We start from the raw sequence: 26,364 nt of genomic DNA, 5'->3' as shown, positions 1-26,364 counted from the left end.
GAGTGCTGGGAATGTTCAATTTCATCGGCAAATTCATACCAAACCTGTCCTCAAAAACTGTGCACCTGAGAGAGCTGTTGCACGACAGAACTGAGTTCAAGTGGACTGAAGATCATGAAAAGGAATGGACACGACTGAAAACCACTCTTACAACAGAACCAGTGCTGACGTTCTTCGACCCATCCAAAAAGATAAAGATATCCACTGATGCATCAAAAAATGGGATTGGAGCGGTGTTACTACAGGCTGATGGAGAACATTGGAGACCAGTCACCTACGCGTCAAGAACAATGTCCATGGCTGAATGTCGCTATGCACAAATTGAAAAGGAGTGTTTGGGACTGGTATACGGCTTTGAAAAATTCCACAGTTATGTCTATGGCTTACCAACGTTCGTGGCAGAGACAGACCACAAGTCGTTAATAGCCATCATCAAGAAAAACCTCAGCGAGATGTCACCGCGTATTCAAAGACTGATGATGAAGCTACAACGCTATGATTTCGAACTGATCTACACACCGGGTAAGCACATTGTGCTCGCTGATGCTCTGTTCAGGGCGACGACACAGAGTGAAGCACGCAGCGGGAGCTCCACAGAGACGGATGTGACTCTCCACGTGAAGGTGCTTACTGAATCACTATCTGTGTCTGACATGAAATCCAAGCAAATTGCAGCTGAAACAGAAAAGGACATAGGCCTACAGAAAGTCATCAAGAATCTGAATGAGGGTTGACCTAGATTTGAATGTCAACAGTATTACAACATCAGAGCTGAGCTGAGTGTCATCAACGGGCTTCTACTGAGAAAAAAACAGAACTGTCATTCCTCAGTCACTGAGACCAGAGATGCTGAAAAGGCTGCACGAGGAGCGCTGCACGAGGAGCACCTCGGTATGGAAAAATGCAAGAGAAGGGCCAGAACAGCTGTTTATTGGCCAGAAATCAATGCAGACATGGATAGGCTGGTCTCAAGCTGTGAGACCTGTCTGAAGTATCACGCAAAACAGCCAAAAGAGCCAATGGCAATCACAGACCTACCAGATGAGCCGTGGCAGAAAGTTGGGACTGACTTGTTCCACCTGGATGGGAAGAATTACCTGCTGGTGATTGACTACCTGTCAAATTATCCAGAGATGGCACTGCTTCCCAGCATGTCTGCTACTTGTGTGGTTAGACACATGAAGTCAATATTTGCAAGACATGGAATCCCACAGATCGTCTACAGTGACAATGGACCATGCTACAGCAGCAAAGAGTTCCAGGACTTCGCCAAAGAGTATGACTTTCGACATGTGACCTCAAGCCCCCCTGTATGCCCAGTCAAATGGTAAAGCAGAAAAAGGAATTCACATAGTCAAACAGCTGCTCAAGAAAGCACTAGACAGCCGGTCAGATCCATATCTAGCTCTGTTGAGTTACCGAGCTTCGCCGCTTGAACATGGCAAGTCTCCTGCTGAGATTCTGATGGGACATAGGCTACGCACCACACTTCCCTGCACTGAAGAGCAAACGAAGCACAAAGAGGTGAAACAGAAACAAAAGCATCTGCAAAAGAGACAAAAAGCAAACTATGACAAGTCATCGAGAAGCTTAGTGCCACTGGCAAGACATGACACAGTGAGACTCGAAGATTCCAACAGCTGGAATAAGAAAGCCACTTTTCTGGAGGAAGTAAGTCCAAGATCCTTACACAGTCAGAACTCAGAACAGAGGATGGTCAAATCCTGAGGAGGAATCGAAGGAGCTTGCTGAAAACACAAGAGACACTGCAAGAACAAACAAATGAAGAAGATCCAACCTGCACTGCGTCCGCAGAACCGCCAGCTGAGTAGAGACACACATCACCTGCACTCTCACCTGAACACTCACCTGTGCTGAGAAGATCCACAAGCAAGGTCAAAGCACCTGACCGGATAAATCTGTAATTGTTGTAAAGAAGAAAAAAAGAGCTGTATCCTTGTGAGTTGTCTTGAAAGAAAGACTGAAATCAAACATGAACACTTAGTAAAAGGAACCTGGTTGTGTTGTTGAAAAAAAAATGCTTGTTTATGCTGTTGAAAAAAATGTTGTTCATGCTTGTGGGTGACAAGAATATTTTTATTACAGTTTGAAGTTGCTACTAAGGCTAGATGAAGTTTGTTTGTGTACAGCTACATCTAAAGGAAAGGGGATGTGCTGATAGGAGTTAATACTAATATACTTACCAATACTTACCACCTGAGGGCAGTAGCCACAAACGTACATACCTAGTCTGTAGGATTCCGGCAGAAGAAGACACCACACGATACTTGATGCGCGTTAGCTGAGTTGTCACAGTACTTTAATAAATATTTGTAATTGTTGAACCCAAGTTTCTTCATTTAGAAACATTACACACTCCATACCAGCTAACGGCGGTAATGCACCAATTCGTTGTTTGCCTACCGCATAACCACAAGGAGGAGAAGAAGAAGAAGAAGGAGGGAAAAAAAGAAGAAGACGAATACGAAGAAGAGGAAGACAAAGACGAAGAAGACAATCTTAGACGCAGACGTGGACAAAGACACTGCATAGTCGGCACTGGGTGAGGCCGCCGCAAACGCGAGTTTGCGCCGCCATCATTGTGTAACATCACTGTGTTAACACATAGCTGTTACACAATGCACACACTGATCACACCACCAAGCAATCAATGGCAGCATCGGGGTATGTCATCTCTATGTGTCTACTATAAATAGCTACTCATACCCTTCATGCAATGTACACTATGTGATGTAGTCACGCATGCAAGATGGCTGAACTGAAATTGTATTACAGGCATTACAGCTCAGACAGTTTACAACAGGAGAAACCTGCTCACCGGTTTTCTCCTGCTGTAAACTGTCTGAGCTTATTTAATCTGATCTCCTGTTTTCTGGAGATAAAAATGTCCTCCCAGAGCATCTTCTAGCCACCTGTAAATATTTAACTTTCTTTTCTTGAAACTGAGACCAGGATGCACTTAATCTGCAGTAAACCATTATATTGTAGCGAAATCGGGGGGGCAGCCCGGGAGCCGCCGCAGCCGGGACTCGAACGCGAGTCTCCCGCACCAGTCGACTAAAGGGTCCGACCCGTTAGCCACGGTGTTAAGTGTTGTTGTTTGATGGCGCCCTTACTCATTGTATTACGGTACATTCGGATGTGACGTCGCCACGTTGTCAGTGTGCGACGGTGTGTTGTGGGAGTCGGCAGTAGAGAGCTAAGACCTGCTGTATTTGCCTAAATAAATATGCCTAACGTTAAAGGCTAAAGAGAAAACAGTCAAGCTTTGCTTATCCTCCATACACAAAGAAGAAGATTGCGCACCCCGGCTCAATACAAGAGCTAACGTGTCTACTTATTCGTGTATGTTAATCCCCTCCTTCGGGATAGGGCGTCCCCGGCCGGACCGTCACAGCTGGGACGCGAACTCGGATTTCCCGCACCGCGGGCGACAACGTTAACCAGTTGAAAAAAGGGTCCGACCCTTACCAATGTAGCGAATTCGGGGGGCAGCCCCGGGAACCAATGTAGCGAATTCAGGGCGCAGCCGCGGGAACCGCCACAGCCGGGACGCGAACCCGTATCTCCTGCACCGCGGGCGACAACGTTAACCAGTCGACTTAAGGGTCCGACCCTTAGTCAAGGGCTAACACGTCTACTTATTCTTGTACGTTACACTACCCCCCTCCTTCGGAAGCGCGTCAGCATATCGGCTCCCTCACGCCTCTAGGCGCACGCACGTCCGATGGCCTCACCATCCCACTTCTGACACCAATGTAGCGAATTCGGGGGGGGGGGGGCAATTGGGAACCGCCGCAGTCGGGGCGCGAACCCGGGTCTCCCGCACCACGGGTGACTACGTTAACCAGTCGACTAAAGGGTCCGACCCGTTAGCCAAGGGCTACCGAGCCTATTGATCAGTAATCGTTACAATATTTTACACCAAAAAGCGAAGCTAGGGAAGAGAGTGGCATGATATATACAGAACCATATTCTGCTAGTGTGATATGGTGAACACATGACAGAAGACTACATGAAAATATATACCTGGATGATAAAATGACAGGAAATCTTATTTCTATGACCTGTCCCCCCCCCACCCCATTTTTCTGCCCATTTGTGCTTGGCCAATTATCCCACTCTTCTTAGCCGACCCGGTCACTGCTCCACCCCTCTTGCCAATCCGGGGAGGGCTGCAGACTACCACATGTCTCCTCCAATACGGAGTCACCAGCCGCTTCTTTTCACCTGACAGTGAGGAGTTTCACTAGGGGGTCGTAGTGCTGGGAGGATCACGCTATTTCCCCCAGTCCCCCCCCCTCCCCGAACAGGCGCCCCGACCGACCAGAGGAGGCGCTTGTGCAGCGACCAGGACACATACCCACATCCGGCTTCCCACCTGCAGACACTGCCAATTGTGTCTTTAGGGACGTATGACCGGACACTTGTTTTTGGTGACTGCGGCTGAGTCATCCTATAATGTGCATGTTGCTGGTAAGGCAGTGTTTATAAGCACACGACTTCTGCATGTCACTGCCCCAATATGAAGGTCCGCCCTCAAGACCTTGGATTTGTTTTGCAATGCAGATTTTTTTTTAACTTTTACTGTTTCCACCCAGTTTTAGCAACGAAAACAGGGAGGTTGTCCTCAGTCTCTAGTTGAGTGAAGCATTTAGAAACTGAGTTGTTAGTCCAGCTTTGGCCCTGCTGTTACCAGCCTGTCTGCCAGCCTCCAGTCTACCTCTGCTCCCGAGTCGGCTAGCCTCCTGCCTGATCCTGCCCCTGAAAACCTTCAGCAGTCCCCTTTCTATGAGACTAGCCTTGCCATTTTCCTTGGTTACTCTTATTTAGGGGTCCCCAGAAGAAAGCGTGGTCATCGAGGCTGCCAGCTTTCCCCCGTGCCCAGCACCACTACTGAGGTAAAGCCTATTCCCAGAAGAAAACGAGGTCGTTGAGGCCGCTGGCAGTCTTCCCTAGCCAGCGCCACAGAGTCTCCGCTGCCCAACGCCACTACTGAGGCCCAGCCTGCTCCCGAGCCGTTGTCCGCCCCTCACCAACGTTCACCCTGTTCCAGTTTCTGATCCATCAGCGGCCACTGCCTATGCTCAGGCTGTTCCAATTCCTGAGCTGTCGGTCGCCACTGCTGACGCTCTTCCATTTCCAGTTCCCGACCCTCCGGCCACCCTCAGCGATGCACATCCTTTTCCCGAGCTGTCGGCTATCCCTGCCAATGCCCAGCCTGTTTCCGAGCCATTGGCCATCTTTGCCCACACCCAGCCAGATCCCGACCCGCCGGCTGGTCTCACTGACACTTAGCCTGTTCTGAACAGTCAGATGTCCCTGCCAGCACCCAGCCTGTTTCTGAGCCGTCGGCTGTCTTTGCCGATGCCTAGCCAGATCCTGAGCCATCAACCGCCCTTTCTGATACCCTTCAGCATTTGGCTGTGCCTGCCGACATCCTGGCAGAGTGCCACCTATTGGCGGCACCTGCTAACGCCCGCCAGACCTCCAGCCATCGGCCGCACTTGTCGACGTCCAGCCAGACCTTCAGCAGTTGGCCGTCGATTCAATTTCAATGAAATGGCGTTAACTCTGCTTCATTGCACCGTCTTTGCGATGCGTTGCATTGTGTGTGTTGCATGCATTGGATTTTTCACACTTGTATTGAAATGTATGCGTTTAACTAAACTGGATGTTATGAAACTGATAATTTCTTAGATAAAGAAATAGTTTTTTATGCTACTAGAAATCTGTTGTAATAAATAAGGTAGTACATAGAGATTTTAATTTATAACAAAAGGATATTTTTTTCTTTGATGTTAGTCATCTTTAATTTTTTTATGATTTCCCCTTCACAACTGCAGGAAAGATTAAGCTATATAAAGAGAAGCTGTTCAACTTTTATCTATTCAACTATGAGACCCATACTGAGCAGAGACAGCGATGGTATGAGATTTTACAGACCTTTGTTACCTTGTGCTTACACAATCAATGGATCGATGTGACCATGCTGTGTAAATCCCGGCCCCTTATGGCTTCTGAATTGGTGTTTAAGTTTTCTCACAAACACAGTGTCATGGCATTCTTTACCTCTCTGACTGAAATTTAAAGAGTAACTAAGCCCTAGACATTTTATTGAGTTTGCTGACATCTCCAGGTTAAAAACCATCTAAAGGTTAAAATCATGGCAGGCTGGTCTTGGTACTCTGTGATGTTAGCATAGCAGGAAAACATAAATGTAGATAATAATATAAATAACGGATCTGTTCGATGTAGGTGTGCCAAAGGAGCAGCATTAACAGTACTATTGACAGTTTGTAGTGCTGGCTCTGTCTGTCAATGCTGATACGTCTCCTAGATCGCCACCTTGTCGTGGTGGAGAAGCTTGTGTGCAATAATGATCCCAAGAGCTACAGTGGTGTGAAAAAGTGTTTGCCCCCTTCCTGATTTCTTATTTTTTTGCATGTTTGTCACACTTAAATGTTTCAGATCATCAAACAAATTTAAATATTAGACAAAGATAACACAAGTAAACACAAAATGCAGTTTTTAAATGAAGGTTTTTATTATTAAGGGGAAAAAAAATCCAAAGCTACATGGCCCTGTGTGAAAAAGTGATTGCCCCCTAAACCTAATAACTGGTTGGGCCACCCTTAGCAGCAGCAACTGCAATCAAGCGTTTGCGATAACTGGCAATGAGTCTTTTACAGCACTGTGGAGGAATTTTGGCCCACTCATCTTTGCAGAATTGTTGTAATTCAGCCACATTGGAGGGTTTTCAAGCATGAACCGCAAAAAATGCAAAAAAATAAGAAATCAGGAAGGGGGCAAACACTTTTTCACACCACTGTATGTCAACCCGGAGCTTGGCTCCTAGTAGGGTCACCCAAGGCAGATGGGTCAAGGGGGAGGTTCCAAACAAAGTGCGATCCAACAAAGCCATAAACGGGAGAACTGGTGGAAGATATCTCCAAGTCACAACGGCAGTTAAGGCGGATGAAAGCTGCAACAGAGGGTGATCCCTAATCATCTTGGTTCTCCATGCCATTGCACTCTGGCCACCCCCTGCCAAGGACCATGTGGTGGCTGCAGGTGCATCAGCCTCTCCACGTAAAAAGCTGTCACTGCAGGCATCCTTCCGCAAGGGAATCAACCCATAAACATCCTGGGTCAAAGCCCTGTGGTGATCAGGAAGAGGTGAAAGGCAGGACAGTCAAGTCTGGCAGTCCCTAGCTACAACCTGGCACACAGGTGGTGGGTGCATGATCAGTCGCTGAGCCGTGGGACTGAGGCAGACGGGCTTCTCAGCTGCTGCACCCATGACTCTGCTACTACTTTTGGCTGCTCCCATTAGCGGTCGCCACAGTGGATCATCCATTTACATTTCTTCCTGTCCTCTACATCTTCCTCTGTCACACCAGTCACCTGCATGTCCTCCCTCACCACATCTGTAAACCTTCTCTTTGGCCTTCCTCTTCCCTGGCAGCTCCATATTCAGCATCCTTCTCCCAATATACCCAGCATCTCTCCTCCACACATGTCCAAGCCATCTCAATCTTGCCTCTCTTACTTTGTCTACAAATCATCCAATCTGCGCGGTCCCTCTAATATAATCGTTCCTAATCCTGTCCTTCTGTGTCGCTCCCAATGAAAATTTTAGCATCTTCAACTCTGCCACCTCCAGCTCCGCCTACTGTCTTTTCTTCAGTGCCACTGTCTCCAAACCATATAACATAGCTGGTCTCACAACCATCTTGTAAACCTTCCCTTTAACTCTTGCTGGTACCCTTCTGTCGCAAATCTGCTGCACCACAGAACTGAGCATCCCTATTTAGGATCTGCTCTTCTCAACCCAGTTGGGGAGGGGGCTAGAAAAGGTGCCCTAAACATACAAACCCCAATTCCAATGAAGTTGGGACGTTGTGTAAAACGTGAATAGAAACAGAATACAATGATTTGCGAATCCTTTTCAACCTATATTGAATTGAATACATTACAAAGACAAGATATTTAATGTTCAAACTGATAAACTTTATTGTTTTTTGCAAATATTTACTCATTTTGAATTTGATGCCTGCAACACATTCCAAAGAAGCTGGGACAGGGGCAACAAAAGACTGGGAAAGTTGAGGAATGCTCAAAAAACACCTGTTGGGAACATTCCACAGGTGAACAGGTTAATTGGAAACAGGCGAGTGTCATGATTGGGTATAAAAGGAGCATCCCTGAAAGGCTCAGTCGTTCACAAGCAAGGATGGGGCGAAGTTCACCACTTTGTGAACAACTGCGTGAGCCAATAGTCCAAAAGTTTAAGAATAACTTTTCTCAAATGTACAATTGCAAGGAATTTAGGGATTTCATCATCTCCAGTCCATAGTATCATCAAAAGATTCAGAGAATCCGGAGAAATATCTGTACGTAAGTGGCAAGGCCCAAAACCAACATTGAATGGCCGTGACCTTCGATCCCTCAGGCGGCACTGCATTAAAAACTGACATCATTGTGTAAAGGATATTACCACATGGGTTCAGGAACACATCGGAAAACCATTGTCAGTTAACACAGTTCGTCGCTACATCTACAAGTGCAAGTTAAAACTCTACCATGCAAAGCCAAAGCCATATATCAACACCACGCAGAAACGCCGCCGGCTTCTCTGGCCCAAGCTCATCTGAGATGGACTGACGCAAAGTGGAAAAGTGTGCTGTGGTCTGACGAGTCCACATTTCAAATTGTTTTTGGAAATCATGGACGTCGTGTCCTCCGGGCTAAAGAGGAAGAGGACCATCCAGATTGTTATCAGCGCAGAGTTCAAAAGCCAGCATCTGTGATGGTATGGGGGTGTGTTAGTGCCCATGGCATCATGGGTAACTTGCACACCTGTGAAGGCACCATTAATACCGAAAGGTACATATAGGTTTTGGAGCAACATATGCTGCCATCCAAGCGACGTCTTTTTCAGGGACGTCCCTGCTTATTTCAGCAAGACAATGCCAAGCCACATTCTGCACGTGTTACACCAGCGGGGCTTCGTAGTAAAAGAGTGCGGGTACTACACTGGCCTGCCTGCAGTCCAGACCTGTCTCCCATTGAAAATGTGTGGCGCATTATAAAGCGCAAAATACGACAACGGAGACCCCGGACTGTTGAGCAACTGAAGTCGTACATCAAGCAAGAATGGGAAAGAATTCCACCTACAAAGCTTCAACAATTAGTGTCCTCAGTTCCCAAACGCTTACTGAGTGTTGTTAAAAGGAAAGGTGATGCAACACAGAGGTAAACAAGCCCCTGTCCCAGCTTTTTTGGAACATGTTGCAGGTATCAAATTCAAAATGAGTGAATATTTGCAACAAAAAAAACCCAATAAAGTTTATCAGTTTGAACATTAAATATCTTGTCTTTGTAGTGTATTCAATTGAATATAGGTCGAAAAGGATTTGCAAATCATTGTATTCTGTTTTTATTTATGTTTTACACAATGTCCCAACTTCATTGGAATTTGGGTTTGTAGTCTGCCTCATACCCCCTGTTTGGACCACTATATCCAGTCGGATGACCACCATGCGGTCAGAAACAGAAACTCATATTTGGAGCCTGGAACATATGGACCCTCATGTAAAGCAATCCAACGGTTGACCTGAACGGCGTACTGCCATCTTTGCCTGAGAGCTGAGGAGATTCTGGATGGATACTGCAGCACTCTCTTAAACCCGATTGGCCGACCAAGGGCAACTGAAAGAGGAGAAACGTGGCTACACTTTCTTCTGGAAAGAAATGCAGCTGAAGAGCCCAGGATCCACGGTATTCGCTTTGCCATCCAAAACAGCCTCATTTGCTACCCTGCTGAGCTTCCTTTGGGCATCAATGAATGCCTGATGACAATGCGACTGGTGCTTGTAAATAACTAAAGTGTCACTATCACAGTGCATACACTCCAACACTTGATTCACAAGATGAAGTAACGGAGACCTTCTATGCTTACCTGGACAATGTTTTCACCAAAGTCCCCAAGGAGAACAAGCTAATCCTGCTTGGAGTGGACCAAAATTACAACTTGTGGAGAGGCATATTTGACAAGGAAAGAGTTGGAAAAACAAACTCCGATGGCATCCTGCTGTTACCAAAATGCTCAGAACACAGCCGAACCATCACCAACACACTCTTCTGCCAGGACAACAAATTAAAAACAACCTTAGACGCACCCTTGTTCTAGCATTTGCCTCCTCATTGACTACATTGTCATCCATCAAAGAGAACGACGTGAGGTACTTAACACCAGAGTGATGATCAGTGCAGATGACTGCTGGACTGACCATACCTTATCGGCTCCACCCTGTTCATCCAACTTCACCGGAAAAGAAGGGTGCAGAAAAAGCGGAGCAGCCCAAAGCTCAGCTTTGAAGAACTGACCGATATTGCTCTCATCAACAATTCCAGTGCATGGTCAACTGCATCAATGCCCAAGCAGTATCCAGATGATATTAAAAGCCACTGGGATATGCTTAGGACTCCAATCAGTGGCAACAAGAAACTCACTCTTGGACATACGATGAAGAACCACCAAGATTGGTTTGATGAGAGTGACCTGGAAATCCAATGGTTAATCAACATCACGAGGCAAGCCTTTTACAGTCTGGCAGAATAACATCAACTGCCAAACTAAATAAGCTGCCCAAGTAAGAGCAAAGTCAGCCGTCCAAAGCTGGAACAGGGAATTGAAAAACCAGTGGACGAAGAAGGCCCTTGAGATCCAGCACCTTGCAGATGTTGAGGATACCAGAGGCTTCTTCAATGCTACTGAAGCAATATACAGTCCCAGCCACCGCCATTTAACCCCCTTTGCTCCAAAGATGGGCACGCACTGCTAACAGACGAGTTAATCAAACAGAGGTGGAAAGAGCACTATCAGGACCGTTTAAACTGGAACTCTAGCCCTGAGATGGATGCTCTCTAACAACTCCTTCAACAACCCTACGAGGAAGACATGGCAGCATACCAAGTCTAAGAGAAGTCCAGGTTGCCATCAGGAAGGTGAAAATAAAAAATGTCCCGATGAAATACCTGCAGATGTAATGAGGGCAGGTGGACCGACACGCCTCAGATATATCCATGCCCTACTATTTAAAATATGGGGAAAAGAGGAAATTCCTGCACAACTTAGGGATGCACTCATTGTCTTTATTTTTAAGAAAGGGAACAAAGCTGAGTGTGGAAACTACCATGGCATTTCCTTGCTTTCCACCACAGGGAAAGCTCTGGGTAGGGTCTTGGCCAACAGACTCCTCCCAATATCAGAGGCAGTTCTGCCAGGATCCCAGAGCAGTTTTCATCCTAACAGAGGCACCATGGACATGACCTTTACTGCTCGCCAACTCCAAGAAAAAGCCCAGGAACAGAATCAACAATTGTACATGGCCATCATAGACTTAACCAAAGCTTCTGATTCTGTAAACCACCAGGCCCTCTGGCTAGTTCTGTCAAAAATAGGCTGCCCTGAGAAATATAACAGAGTACTATGACTACTACATTATAATATGTTAGCTAGAGTACTCAGCAGTTATGGAGATAAGACAGAGTCCTTCAAGGTCCACTGTGTAGTTAAAACAATGCTGTGTCGTTGCTCCAACCCTGTTCTCTGTCTTCATTACCCCATCCTCCACCTCACAGGTCCCAATCTGCCTCAGGGAGTCAAAATCATGTACAGGACTGATGGGAATCTTCTGAACATTAACAGATTCCATGCTAAAAGTAAAACCACCACCACATCCATCATTGAGCTGCAGTACGCTGATGACAACACCTTATTGTCTCTTGTAGAAGAGAAACTACAGAGCATACTGGATGCCTTTGCAAAGGCACACAAGCAACTTGGCCTGGTAATTAACATAAAAAAGACCCATACCCACCCCCACCCAACAGAAATATGCCTGCTCTGCCCCTATCCATCTCTGTAGACAACCTCAGACTCGAAAATGTGGAACAGTTCCCATATCTTGGCAGCCTTCTCTCCTCCAAAGCCAACATTGACATTTAAATGCGTCATCAACTCAGTTATGTCAGCCGGGCCTTTTCAAGATTCAGATAAAGGGTTTTTGTAAACCGCAACCTTCAGGCCAGAACAAAAGTTCTGGTGTGCAAACCAGTAGTGCTGCCTACCCTACTTTATGGGTCAGAAACATGGACCACATATAGCAGGCACCTAAAGGCACTCAAGGCATACCAACAGCAATGCCTCAGGAAGATCTTTAAAATAAGCTGGGAGGTTAAGCACGCCAACTTCAACATCCTTGAGGAAGCCAACATGCCTACTACCACTGCCACTATCACACCATCAGCTGAGATGGACTGGCCATATTCTCCGCATGTCTGACTCTCACCTCCTTAAACAAGTCTGTCTTCGAGAAGGCCAATATGCCTACTATGATTGCCACCATCGCACAATATCAGTTGAGATGTCTGTGAATGTTCTCATTCATCCAGGTCATGGTTATCCAAAGGAATTGAATCGAGTGCAACTGGACTTGGTATATATCCGTGAAGACGTTTCACCTCTCATCCAAGAGGCTTCATCAGTTCATGCCTTTCTGACTAGACAAAGCTAGTCTAGAAACCAGACTGTGAGGGTGTTGCGTGCTACAACCATGACCTCCACCATGCTGCTGAAAACAAGCGCAAACTCAGAAAGGAGCAAGTTACCAGAAAGGCCCAAACCACATCCTAAACTACTCCGTCACACCCTTGCCCACATTGCCCCAAACCATGAGGCTCCAAGATCGGTCTCTACGCCCACCTGAAGACCCATAATGACCCAGAAAGAGGACACTCATACTCGACCTTGGGTGATAATGGGCAATGATAGAAGTGCTAGTATACTTACATCCAACAGAGCCATTATTAATGTTATTAGCTTTATCTGTGTTTATCCTGCTATGTTAACATCACAGAGTACCAAAACCAGCCTGCCTTGTTTTTAACGCTTACATGGTTTTTAACCTGTAGATGTCAGAAAACTCACTAAATGATCTCGGGTTTAGTTACTCTTTAAGGTGACTTGACCTGTGTCTCAAACTGCTCCCCAGTTCAGTAAGTAATGAACTGCCAAGGGAATCAGACATTTTCAAGTGTGTCTCAATGTCAAAATTGTCACCAAACGTTCGTGAGTTGACAAGAGACCTAAAATTACAGTCATCTCATATAAAAATATTAAAGTTGATGTTGATGTTATTTCATTACAACATGGTAATTTGCAATGGTGTTGCATGTCAGTGAGTTATCAAGGTGTCTCAATATTCATTAAATCAGTATCCCAATGAGTACCCAAAATCCAGCGCACTTAATAGTAATTCACTAACTACTGAACTAGGGAGTGGTTTGAGACACAATCTAGGCGGACCTAGGGTTGGGAGCTGAAACTTGGTTCCAAATTAGCATAGAGTGAAAATGCCGGGTACCAGGTACCCATTAAAAAAAAGTTGAATTTCGGTTCTGCCCATCGGTTCCTAAAAGTGATATAAATCTTTATCATTGCAAACAATGGCTACATCGATTTGAAAGAATGTACAGTGTTTGATGTCCTGCGGTCTCCGACTGCGAGTGTGTCAGACTTGGGCCAGCGCCAGCACATCGCGAGCACCTCCAGTAGAGCCAGGGAAGACAGCAAGCCACGAGACACCATTCTGTTTGGCAATAAAAGGAAGTATGACCAAGGAGAAAATGAGGAGTGCCACAGAGCGGTAGCGGCTTTTGTGGTGAAAGGGCTACACCTGTTCTCAGCTGTCGAATCCCCTTCATTTAGGTAGGAAAGGTCTAAAAAAAAAAAGTCCCCAAAAAAGTTTGATGATGGTAGGTTACTTGTGTAGTAACAGTTACTGTCATGTTGAATTTTTATTTGCAGGGAGATGACCAGGGGCCTAAATTCAACATACACTCCCCCCTCCTGATATAGTTTGAGCAATCAACTGATTCCTGCATGGTACAAGGTGTAAAAGTCTAACATTTTAAATATGTGAGCTCAGTGATGTTAGCAAATGGTTCAACTGTTACTGCTTTCCACTGTGTTGTTGTCAGGTGGAATATACGAGAGCATTTTCCATTATCTACAAATATGACTGTGTTGTTTGGACACCAGTATTTACCTTGGACGATGTGTTTATTTATATGTATTTACATTGTTAATGTTCCGATAATGCTTACAGAAAATATATTTTTGTTATCTAAACATTTTTTTTACCATATTGGAATCGAAACTCGGAATCGATAAGAACCGGAATCGTTAAGCGGAATCAGAATCGATAAAATTCAAACGATGCCCAACCCTAGTGGTACCTGTTGGTTTCAGTGATGTGCCCCCCCCTCACCCCTCACCTGACCCCATCTCTTCCCATACTCACTGGGAATTGGCCTTTGGCACCTTGAGCAACTGGATGAAGCGGTCCACGAGGGGCATGCAGATGGGTCCCAGCAGCATCTCAAAGCTGGGCTGCATCAGCTCCGTCAAGCCCTTCATCAGGCTGCTCTCACAGCAGTACACTTTGTTGTGGGGCGTCACCATGTAAGGTATGAAGGTGTAGTTGGCAGAGCATGTCTGGAGATGCAAGAAAAGATAATGTCTAATGTTCTGTAAGAACTGTTTCGACATTGAATATTGACGCACTGGATTTGGAGCTTCCTGTGGAGAAGGCAACAGAGGGTTAAGATGAATAGCCTTTCAGCTCGCCCTCTGACCCCCAGCACAGGTGCTCCCGGGGGTTGTGTCCTCTCACCCTGGCTCTTCTCCCTTTACACAAACCACTTCACATCCTACCACAGCTCAGTCACCATTCTTTAATATGCAGACAACACAACCAAAGTTGGACTTACAACAAACAACAACAAAGACCGACACCATGAGCAGGTAGCCCAGGCAGTCACTTGGTGCCTTATTAACAACTTCCAGCACAACACATCTAAAACACAAGAACTCAGTATAGATTTCAGGCACAGCACCAACCCAAAACACCCATACACATCTCAGGAGAACCCATTATCATCACTAACTCATTCAGATTTCTTGGCACACGTATCCGTAACAAACTTAAACGGAACATCAACACAGACCACATCACCAAAAAAAGCCCAGTAAAGACTTTTCCTCCAAGACAGCTCAAAAAAAGTCTCATGCATCAGTTTTCCTCAGCCATCATTGACAGCATACTCACCTCATCCATACAGTTTGGTATGGCAGCATGCATAGTCAATAAATCACTCAAGATTATTGGCATCCCCCTCTAATCAGTTGTGTCACTATATCACAAACGCACAATCAAAAGAAAAAAAAATCTCTGAACCCTCTCACACTGCTCACAACCTCTTCCCGCTGAAGCCCTCTAGGAGGTGCTACAGGTCCCTCCCCACCAAATCATCCCGTTTTAAAAGCAGTTTTCCCCCCACTGCAAGAAGGACTCTGAACAGTTCTCAACTCACCCTGACAGATGTACCTGCATTTAAAACTCCTGGATCAAGGGCGTCCAGGTAGTGTAGCGGTCTGTTCCATTGCCTACCAACACAGGGATCTCTGGTTCGAATCCCCGCGTTGCCTCCGGCTTGGTCGGTCATCCCTACAGACAGAATTGGCCGTGTCTGCGGGTGGGAAGCCGGATGTGGGTATGTGTCCTGGCCGCTGCAATAGCGTCTCCTCTGGTCGGTCGGGGCGCCTGTTTACAGGGGGAGGGGGAACTGGGGGGAATCGTATGATCCTCCCATGCGCTACGTCCCCCTGGTGAAACTCCTCACTGTCAGGTGAAAAGAAGAGGCTGGTGACTCCACATGTATCGGAGGAGACATGTGGTAGTCTGCAGCCTTCCCCGGATCAGCAGAGGGGGTGCAGCAGCGACCTGGACGGCTCGGAAGAGTGGGGTAATTGGACAAAAAAGTACAATTTGGAAGAAAAAGGGAAAAAAAACCCTCCTGTATCAATCTTGTAAATGTTGTTGGTGAATTTTGTCTTGTGGCAATCTGTGAATATTGTCTGTTGTGCTAGTCAGTGTCTAAGGTGAAATTGATACCTGCCTGTTTTACGTTACTGACTATGTTAAATTGAGCTCACCTATCATGCTGTGCTGAAAGCAAATTCCACCGACCTCAGTCATGTGGTCCTTAATAAATGATAGATTGATTGATTCTGACATTGACACGAACATCCCATTTACAAGAGATTGTGTGGCTTGTAGTCTGTTTTCCGCTGCACAGCATGAGCCTAAAATGATTATTACGCATTATATTATACAGCAGGTTAATAATATGCCACACCTGTTAATAAAGTCATTTAGAGACTGCACTATCAAGGCTGCAATTTAGTCTGCTGATTTTGAATGTTATCAGCTATCTAATTTGTATATAGCCAAAGTTATGATGCATTTTAAACAATTATAAAGATATTCACACACACACACACACACACACACACACCTATATGCTAGTATATGCTAGTATATGCTAGTTACATGCTAGTTATGTTAGAATATGCTAGTTTATGCTAGTTAAAGCATCTCCTTAGTTTCTATTGCATTAAGAACCACTTGTTTCTAGACAGAGATGAATTAATGGGTATTGCAGCAAAAATAGTATACTGTATAGAGGAAGTAGATATTATGGAGGAAGTCAGATTTTTTTCTTTTTGTTGTGAGTCACAGGTAGTGACATAAGGCTGAGGTTCTATTCTATCTGTGGAGACAATGGTGGGTTTTTTTTATGCTGCTGTTTTCAATGAATCGGTCTGAACAGGCAACAAACAAATAGGCCACAGTCACTTCAGGAACTGTTTTTTCCGAGTTGCTGCAAAGAACAGGACTGTTCTTAGAAATTTCAAACTTTCATCCTACTACAGTTATCAGCAGGATACTACAGAAACAAGTGGAACCGAAAGGGCCAATCCTCATCCGGAGCAGTGTTTTTACCTTATTATGTCTTGCAGCTGTGGCGTGCATGGGTTACATTAGATATGACTTTGAATTGAATTTGGGTTATAGCAATTAATCTGCTCTCACAGAAAAGGCACTAATTTTACAAACGTGTTTGCGCTTTGTGTGGCGGCAAACTTCTCTCGTTTATTTGTTCTAACGCCATGTTTTGCTCTGTAGTGGTTGAGGATCACTTCTGCATAAAGAAAGAAAAAAAACACATGCATGTGGTATTTGTCAGTACAGACAGAAGCAGGGAATGATTAATGTCTGGGTGAATCATGTCAGAAGAGAAAGTAATGTCCATATCACATCTTTGCACTTCACAAAACAGAATATAAAAGCTGCTGAAGAGGCTTGAGAACCAGCTGCATCCTGAACACTTAGAGTAGTCTTGTGTCTGTCAACATTTCAGTCGCTGATTTAGGAGCATACTACTACTGCTCTAGCTTTCAAAAGAAAGGGGAAGTGAAAGGATGATGAAGGAATGAAGCAATCAAAGCTTCCACAGAAAACAACGTTCTTTTTCGCTGCGTGTTACATGACATCACTGGCATGAATTTTAGCAGTGTGAACACTTCAGACAGGTGCAGCCATAGCTTAAAAAAACGCTGTCACCACTTTTAGCTCCTCTCTGGGTGATTTGTGCTGCAACAGAGATCACACGACAACACATCCTCACAGACCCAATGCATATTTCAATGGTACATACAGATATGCAGGTGGTACCTGCATATCTGTATCCTCTTTGTAGTTCGCAGGTAACTGACCAGCAGCAGAAATGAAGATGACAGAGGGCCAGTTAACTAGGGCGGTAGGAGCGATAGTACTTAAGTGCATGTATGTGTGTGGGGCCTCCTGGTGGCGTGATGGTCTATTCCATTAACTATCTACACGGGGCTCACCGGTTCGAATCCCTGTTACCTTCGGGTTGGTCGTGCGTCCCGACAGACACAATTGGCCATGTCTGCGGGTGGGAAGTCAGATGTAGGTATGTGTCCTGGTCGCTGCACTAGCACCTCCCCTGGTCGGCTGGGGAGCCTGTTCGGGGGGGGGGGATAGCATGAGCCTCCCACATGCTACGTCCCCCAGGCGACATGCTTCACTGTCGGGTGAAAAGGAGTGGCTGGCAACTGACTCTACATTTATCGGGATGTATGTGGCAGTCTGCAGCCAGTGGGGTAATTGGCCAAGTACAACTGGGAGAAAAAGGGGAGGGGTGTAAAAAAAGTACACGTGTGAGAGGCTGTTGTCTAAGCGAGTAAGAAAAAACCAACGAGTTAATTACCAAGTCAGCCAGCCAGTTGTTTAGCGAGCCTTGTTGTGTCTGTCCATCTGAAGTTCCACTTTAAGTAAAAAAATCTGGCTGAGCTGTATGCCGCCTCATTGACTGACACAGGGAGAGCCAAAGGTGAGCTTTAGGACTCGAGGTTAATGATTAACAGCTAATTTCATGACTGATCCAAACATCGTTAATCTATTAAGGAAGTAGTCCTGGATAATAGATAGCTGTGCTCCAACATACAGGGCACGAGAGAGCTGAGATACTGAGGCGGGACACTCATCGAAGCTCAATGCTTACACCAGCTGTCTGCTAAAGGACCGCTTACTGCAGGAGCATTTGCACCAATGTAGAATGAAGTTAAGTGCTCTCATTCGAGAGAGAGAGATTCAATTGTTGTTGCTGTTATTATAATCATAGTTGTGTTGTTGTTTTAAATGCGTCGGCAATATGTACACAAACGTACTATGTCATGCCAATAAAGCAAATATTGAATTGAATTGAGAGAGAGAGAGAGAGAGAGAGAGAGAGAGAGAGAGAGAGAGAGAGAGAGAGAGAGAGAGAGAGAGAGAGAGAGAGAGAGAGGGAGAGAGGGAGGCTAACAGCAGGAGAGGGAATGAGAGTGAGTGTAAATAAGGGAAACCAGTGAGTGCTCTCTCGCCTTCATACTGGGGACTAATCAGCTCTTCTCAGGCAGTAATGGCTCCCCTCAGAGATCACCACATTTCTGGCAATACTGGCCAAATCTCATCCCACTGTGAAAAGCCACTTAGGTGAGCTAAGCCTTCGGTATGACAGCACGTTTCTCATTTGCCTCATGAATGCTAGCCGGACAACGTGCACCCTTATTTCAGCCACAGCTTAAGTCACATGGCCATTCTGGCACTGTAGTAATGGTTGAGCTGCTAGTTGTACAAATCCTACACAAGCCAAGGTTCACTAGGCTAATAGGTGGGAATGCTGTCTGTTATTCCGTAGGCAAGACTACCGACTCAGTGCCCTGCCTTTACAGGACTGGCCAAACAACAGTGCAGTGTAACACTGTGTGTGATCTCACTGGGCTGGACCTTTTGTAGATTCCGCACATGAAAAATGTGTCCTCCAGAGGCCAAGTTAAGTCCCATGTCCATTTTGAGAAGGACACAGAAATCCCCTGACAATGACTGAAGGCAGTGCCGTAGCCAGATGTTTCTCAAATGAACACTTCATTTCCAGAATAATCCAGATAGTTTTCCTGGGAATAGATGATCTCTTGAAATACCAGAAAGTTGAACCAGTTCATCTGGACACAACGTTTATTGGGAGAAACGTTTCATCACTCATCTAATGCCCCTTTTCCACTGCAGGGTACCGGCTCGACTCAACTCTACTCGCTTTTTTGGTTTTCCAGTGGGGAAAAGTTAGGGATAGTACCTGGTACCAGGTACCTTTTTTTTGGTACCACCTCCATCGAGGTTCCAAGTGAGCTAAAGTTGACATGAAAATACCACTGTAAATAAATAAATAAACGAAATACAATAGATAAAATATAAATATAAATATAAATAACTATAAATATATGTATTGTTATTTAAATATAAATAAAATCTTTAAACAAAAAAAAAAACAGTCAACACGCCCACAAATGGCCAGCGGGGCTCCGCTGTGAGGGGATAACGATCTGCAGTGGAAAATGAAATCCCAAAAAGTAAAGCGAGTAGAGTCGAGTAGAGTCGAGTTGAGCCGGTACCATGCAGGGGAAAAGGGGCATAAGTGACCTCTTCAGTCTCATCTGACTGCAGGTGTCCCCACTCTTATAAACATTTCTCCCAATAAACGTGGTGTCCAGTTGAACTGATTCTACTTTCTGGTGGAGTGCATGTGTGTTTGGGGGTACCTGGTTGTAACAGTGTGGGTGTTTGCACACTGGAGACCACAACAATGGCAGCATTTGTTTAAATTACAATACCATTGCCGCTGCCATATACCACTGCTTTGCATATGCACGGTGTGACTGGTGCAGTCTGAACATGCACATTACAGAAATATAAAGCAGCTTGCAGCTGTCCTGTCAGATGTTCATTAAGTTTTTTCTTGATGCGTGCTCAGTAATCCAGGTAAGAAAATCACATTAAGCCGAGTCAGTTCATCTGGACATTTTTTGGGAGATACGTTTCATCATCATCTAAGGTGCCTCTTCAGTCTCACCTGGCTACGGGTGTCCCCACCCTCATTAACAATACAGTGACTGCAGGTGTCCCCACCCTTATAAACAATACAGTGACTGCAGGTGTCCCCACCCTTATAAACAATATAGTGACTGCAGGTGTCCCCACCCTTATAAACAATACAGTGACTGCAGGTGTCCCCACCCTCATTAACAATACAGTGACTGCAGGTGTCCCCACCCTTATAAACAATACAGTGACTGAGGTGTCCCCACCCTTATAAACAATACAGTGACTGCAGGTGTCCCCACCCTCATTAACAATACAGTGACTGCAGGTGTCCCCACCCTTATAAACAATATAGTGACTGCAGGTGTCCCCACCCTTATAAACAATAGTGACTGCAGGTGTCCCACCCTTATAAACAATACAGTGACTGAAGGTGTCCCACCCTTATAAACCATACAGTGACTGCAGGTGTCCCCACTCTTATAAACAATACAGTGACTGAAGGTGTCCCCACCCTTATAAACAATACAGTGACTGAAGGTGTCCCCACCCTTATAAACCATACAGTGACTGCAGGTACCCCCACCCTTATAAACAATACAGTGACTGCAGGTGTCCCCACCCTTATACACAATACAGTGACTGCAGGTGTCCCCACCCTTATAAACAATACAGTGGCATAATGACCGAAGCCAACGACCAATTTCATATGTAAATTGATGTGACCATGGGCGTCCGGGTAGTGTAGCTGTCTATTCCGTTGCCTGCCAACACAGGGATCGGCGGTTTGAATACCTGTGTTACCTCCGGCTTGGTCGGGCGTCCCTACAGACACAATTGGCCGTGTCTGCGGGTGGGAAGCCAGATGTGGGTATGTGTCCTGGTCGCTGCACTAGCGCCTCCTCTGGTCAGTCGGGGTGCCTGTTCAAGGGAAAGGGGGAACTGGGGGGAATAGAGTGATCCTCCCACGAGCTGTGTCCCCCTGGTGAAACTCCTCACTGTGAGGTGAAAAGAAGTGGCTGGTGACTCCACATGTATCAGAGGAGGCATGTGGTAGCCTGCAGCCCTCCCCGGATTGGCAGAGGGGATGGAGCAGAGACCAAGTGGGGTAATTGGGCAGACACAATCGGGGGCAAAAAGGGGAAAAAATCCAAAAAAACAAAAACCAAATTGATGTGACCATTAACTAGAGTTACAGTGGTCATGTGTACTATTCACAGAGGGTTGGGGAATAGTTGCCATCACAGCATTGGAAGATGGTGACAGATGTACTCTTAGACCCCCCCCCCCCGGTTCAGGGATGGTCATTCCCTCTTCACATAGATGGCCTCTTTGATGAATTTACCAAGCACGGTTCTGAAGACGAGATTATACAGTATTGATTATAGAGTTTAGATAATAGAGTTTAGATAATAGAGTATTGATTATAGAGTTTAGATAATAGAGTTTAGATAATAGAGTATAGATTATAGAGTATATATTATTGACTATGCAAACTGTTCTCTTCTCTCATGTGTCTTTTCTCTCTCTCTGAATGATGTCTTCTCCTTTCTCTTCTTCTATGTGTGTGAATGGTGTGATGTGAGTCTCTCCTGTGTGCATGTGCAGTCTGTCCTCCCAGGTCACCATGGTAATGGTGGTCACCACACCTGGGCACTGCTCGGCATCCTCCTCATCACAGTTTGTTTTTATATATCTTATAAATCCATATAATTTGTTATCCTGGTTCAGTGTTTATACCCTTCCCTCACTCAGACCTGTGACTAATGTTTTTTTTGGTCTCTTCTTCTGTGTATGTGAATGGTGTGATGCGAGTCTCTTGTGTGCATGTGTAGTCTGTCCTCCTGTCAGGTCTACATGGTGATGCAGATCATGTGGCTCGGGTCCTGGGCTGTTCTGGTAGCGTCTGCACACTGCTTGGCATCCTCCTCATCATATTCTTCATCTATCTTATAAGTCCATTATAATTGTGTTATCCTGTTTCAATGTTGTATTGTATAAATTGTGTAAACACAACATCATTGCAACGTTGTCCATCTTGGGAGAGAGAGAGCCTCCTCTGTTGCTCTCCCTGAGGTTTCTTCCTATTTTTTCTCCCTGTTAAAGGGTTTTGAGGGAGTTGTTCCTTATCCGATGTGAGGGTCTAAGGACAGGATGTTGTGTTGCTGTTAAGCCCCCTGAGGCAAATTTGTAATTTGTGATATTGGGCTATACAAATAAAATTGACTTGATTTGACTCTTTGACTCCCCACGCTTTAGCGCTCGATTGGCTGGTGCACTGTTTGGGCGTCTTCCTGGCTTTGATAAACGCCCAGTAAAGATAACCACACTTAACCAGGGCCTGTTTAATATTGGCTTTCTTCTCTTCCCCGGCCGCTGGGGTGATGGGGATGTTATCAACTTGGTGGTACAGTGCCCTGATGACTCCTAGAGGAGTCATCCAAGAGGATGGTACAACACAGGAGAGCTAACCTGACAGGTCAGGACTCCACAGTCTACACCATCTACACGCCAGTGGCCACTCTTTCAAGGATGAGGATGTGCACATCATTGATAGGGAGGAATGCTGGTTTGAATGGGGAGTCAAAGAGGCCATCTATGCGAAGAGGGAACGACCATCCTGAACTGAGGGGGGGGGGCTTAGAGTACATCTGTCACCATCTTACAATTATTGCAACAATTCCCCAATCATCTGTGAATAGTACACATGGCCATTGTAACTCTAGTTAATGGTCACGGTAATTTGCATATGAAATCGATCGTTGGTTTGGACTGTTATGCCACTGTATTATTTATAAGGGTGGAGATACCTGCAGTCAGTTGAGACGGAAGAGGTCACTAGATGAGTGATGAGACGTATCTGTCAATAAACGCTGTGTCCAGATGAACTGATTCACCTTTCTGTGATTTCATTAAATTTTATTCATCAAAAATTCAAAGTAGTTTTTCTCCTTTAGGCTCTGGTTTATACAGCATTTGTCCTGCCTTTCTTTCTGATCGACCAATCAATCTGCATCAATCAATCCGCACCTTTTCAAACCAGAAACCCTGGATGGCAGCTGCTGAAAGCCCAGGATGCAGTGTTCAAGTCAGGTAACTGTGAGGCCTACAGCGCAGCCAGATCCAACCTCAAAAAGGGCATCAGAACAGCCAAACATAAATATTCCCTACGAATAGAGGACCACTTTCACAATAACTCTGATCCCCGGCGAATGTGGCAAGGCATTCAGTCTATCACAGACTACAAAAGCTCCAATAGTGGTCCCACTGTCCATGACGCCTCCCTGCCAGACAAGCTAAATCATTTCTATGCCCGCTTCAACAAGGACAATACTGACCCAGCCACAAAAATCCCCAGCCATCCAGAAAACCAGGTGCTCACTCTATCAATCACAGAGGTCAGAGAATCACTGCGCAGAGTGAACACACGGAAGGCTGCCGGACCAGATGGCATACTGGGTCAGGTCCTCTGGGAAGGCTCCAACCAGCTGGCTGAGGTCTTCACAACTATATATGTCCTCTCACTTTCCCAATCCATAGTCCCGGCGTGCTTTAAGACCACCTCTATCATTCCTGTCTGCAAGAAATCAACACTCACATGTCTGAATGTCTACCGACCCATAGCACTCACCCCCATTGTCATCAAGTGCTTTGAGAGAATGGTTCTGGCTCACACATTATCCTCCCCACATTTGACCCACATCAGTTCGCCTACCATCCCAAAAGGTCTACTGAGGATGCCATTGCCACTGCCCTGCACTTTGCTCTGACCCACCTTGAACTGAACAGCACATACATCCGGATGCTGTTTATAGATTACAGCTCTGCCTTCAACACTATCATCCCCGCCAAACTAACCACCAAACTCCTCTCCCATGGTCTCAACCCCTCCCTTTGTAACTGGACACTGGACTTCCTGACCAACAGACCTCAGTCTGTTAAGTTAGGTGACCACTCCTCCTCCACCCTGACCCTCAGCACAGGTGCCCCTCAAGGCTGTGTTCTGAGCCCCCTCCTTTTTCCTTCTTTACCCACGACTGCCTGCCAACTCACCCCTCAAATGTAATAGTTAAGTTAGTGGATGACAACACAGTCATTAACCGTATCACCAACAATGACAAGATGGCCTACAGGGACGAGATTCAGCACCTCACATCATGGTGCACCATCAACAACCTTGTCCTCAATGTACAGAAGGTGAAGGAGCTGATTGTGGACTTCAGGCGGTCTAGAAGCTGCAGCCACTCCCTCATGAACATCAATGGGGTGGAAGTGGAGCATGTCTCCAGCTTTAAATTCCTTGGAGTCCACATCAGCGAGGACCTCTCCTGGACATCAAACACCCAGGCGCTTGTGAAAAAGGCCCAACAATGTCTGCATTTCCTGAGGAGGCTGAGGAGCGCCCGTCTATCCCCCAAAATTCTCACCAACTTCTACCACTGCACCATAGAGAGCATCCTGACCAGCTGCATCTCAGTGTGGTATACGGCAACTGCACCTCAGTAGACCAGAAAGCTCTGCAGCGGGTCGTCAAGGCGACCCAGCATATCACCGGTACCCAGCTCCCAGCCATAAAAGACAATTATCACAAACGCTGCCTTCAAAGGGGTCTCAGCATCAGCAGAGATCCCACCCACCCCAACCACGGACCATTCTCTCCCCCTGCGCTATGGGAGGCGCTACAGGAGCCTCAGAGCCCGCACTCAAAAGCAGCTCAAAAACAGCTTCTTTCCACAAGCTGTTGCCCAACTGCTCCTGGCTACCCACTGAATGTCTGTTAATATGTTTATACTCGTGCTCTTTTGTTTTTTTTTACTTATCTTTAGCTTTTAGGCTTCATCTGTGTATATCTTATACTATGTTTGCTGTGTTTGTCTATGTCTGTCTTGCACTGTTCAACGAAGCCACAGCCCTCATTTCATTTTTAACACGTGCCTTCACATTGTTTTTAATGACAATAAATTGAGTTGAATGAGACATGCACCACCCGATTCTCAAAATGTCTTCATTCTAATAAGGAGGGAAACAGAGGAATATCTAGTGCAACTGCTAAACAACAGTGATTTGCAGGAGATGAAACAAAAAACTTGTAGAAACTTAGGAGGAGACATTAGGTCTCTGCAGGGTTACAAGAGGGATAACAAAAAAACTTTAACACTACTTAACAAGTGTGAAAATAAAAAGTGATGCATGCTTAAAGAGTGTGAAGATTGTGTTTTTTAATACTTACAGTGTTCTTCTGACAAATGATCTCCTAAAAGAAAAAGCAGAAACATTAACTTTAGAGAGGAAACAATATTCACTTTATCATCTCCTTTGGGGAACATTGACGTTGGATGATATTATTTAGATTATTGCATCTTGGATGGTGTTGTTTTGCTGAATGCAAAACCTTCATCCCCATTGGGAGGAACACTTTCTCTGGAATGATTTTGTAACTTACAACGTCATACCTTTAAACATTATACCTTATGATGTTGTTGTGTGCTTCTCAGTTTAGTTCAGACCAGGAAAATAGGTTTGTCAGGCATGTGTCCATACTTTGAGTCAGCTAACCTTAGCTAAATCAGACAATAACTTGCAGAATCAGGGACAACATCCCCAAATGCCCCCAATTTAAATTCTAAATGGCGCCACAGTTTTCCCCAGGCAGAGGGTCACGTGGTGGGTAGTCAAGGGCGAGCTGACTTGACTGCTACAATATGGATATGTACTTGATTTATAGCACATTTGTAACTGTCCCAATTCTGAAAACAACTGTATAATGGCACTAAAATTATAATAAACAGCAAATTACACGATTTACAGTACTGCTTAAGTTAGAATTTCACAACAAATTACTGGCTACTGAACTGCAACAACAATATTGTAATTCATACTGGGAATTCCTAGTAGCACATATCCCTAAATCAAAGAAACCTATGCACTGAAAATGTGTGAAAACACAGAAAACAAGTGGTATTTGGCATTAATTTACATTAATTTA

At 45.5% G+C, this 26,364-nt stretch overlaps 1 protein-coding gene across 3 annotated transcripts in view; it reads right to left on the bottom strand.

Annotated features, from left to right (window-relative positions):
• Positions 1 to 26,364, bottom strand: part of map3k5 (mitogen-activated protein kinase kinase kinase 5) — a 147,877-nt gene that overhangs the window by 88,834 nt on the left and 32,679 nt on the right. For all 3 annotated transcript variants that reach the window (XM_056294458.1, XM_056294459.1, XM_056294460.1), the window contains exons 3-4: positions 25,609 to 25,632; positions 14,394 to 14,587 (exon numbers count right to left, since the gene is read on the bottom strand). In XM_056294458.1, the coding sequence (XP_056150433.1) occupies positions 14,394 to 14,587; positions 25,609 to 25,632 (218 nt within the window). The remainder of the gene's footprint in view (positions 1 to 14,393; positions 14,588 to 25,608; positions 25,633 to 26,364) is intronic.

This window comes from Lampris incognitus, chromosome 15 (genome assembly GCF_029633865.1).
Source record: "Lampris incognitus isolate fLamInc1 chromosome 15, fLamInc1.hap2, whole genome shotgun sequence".
NCBI classification, from domain to species: domain Eukaryota; kingdom Metazoa; phylum Chordata; class Actinopteri; order Lampriformes; family Lampridae; genus Lampris; species Lampris incognitus.
Note: the sequence above shows the minus strand (reverse complement) of the source record. Positions and strands in the feature narration are given on the sequence as shown.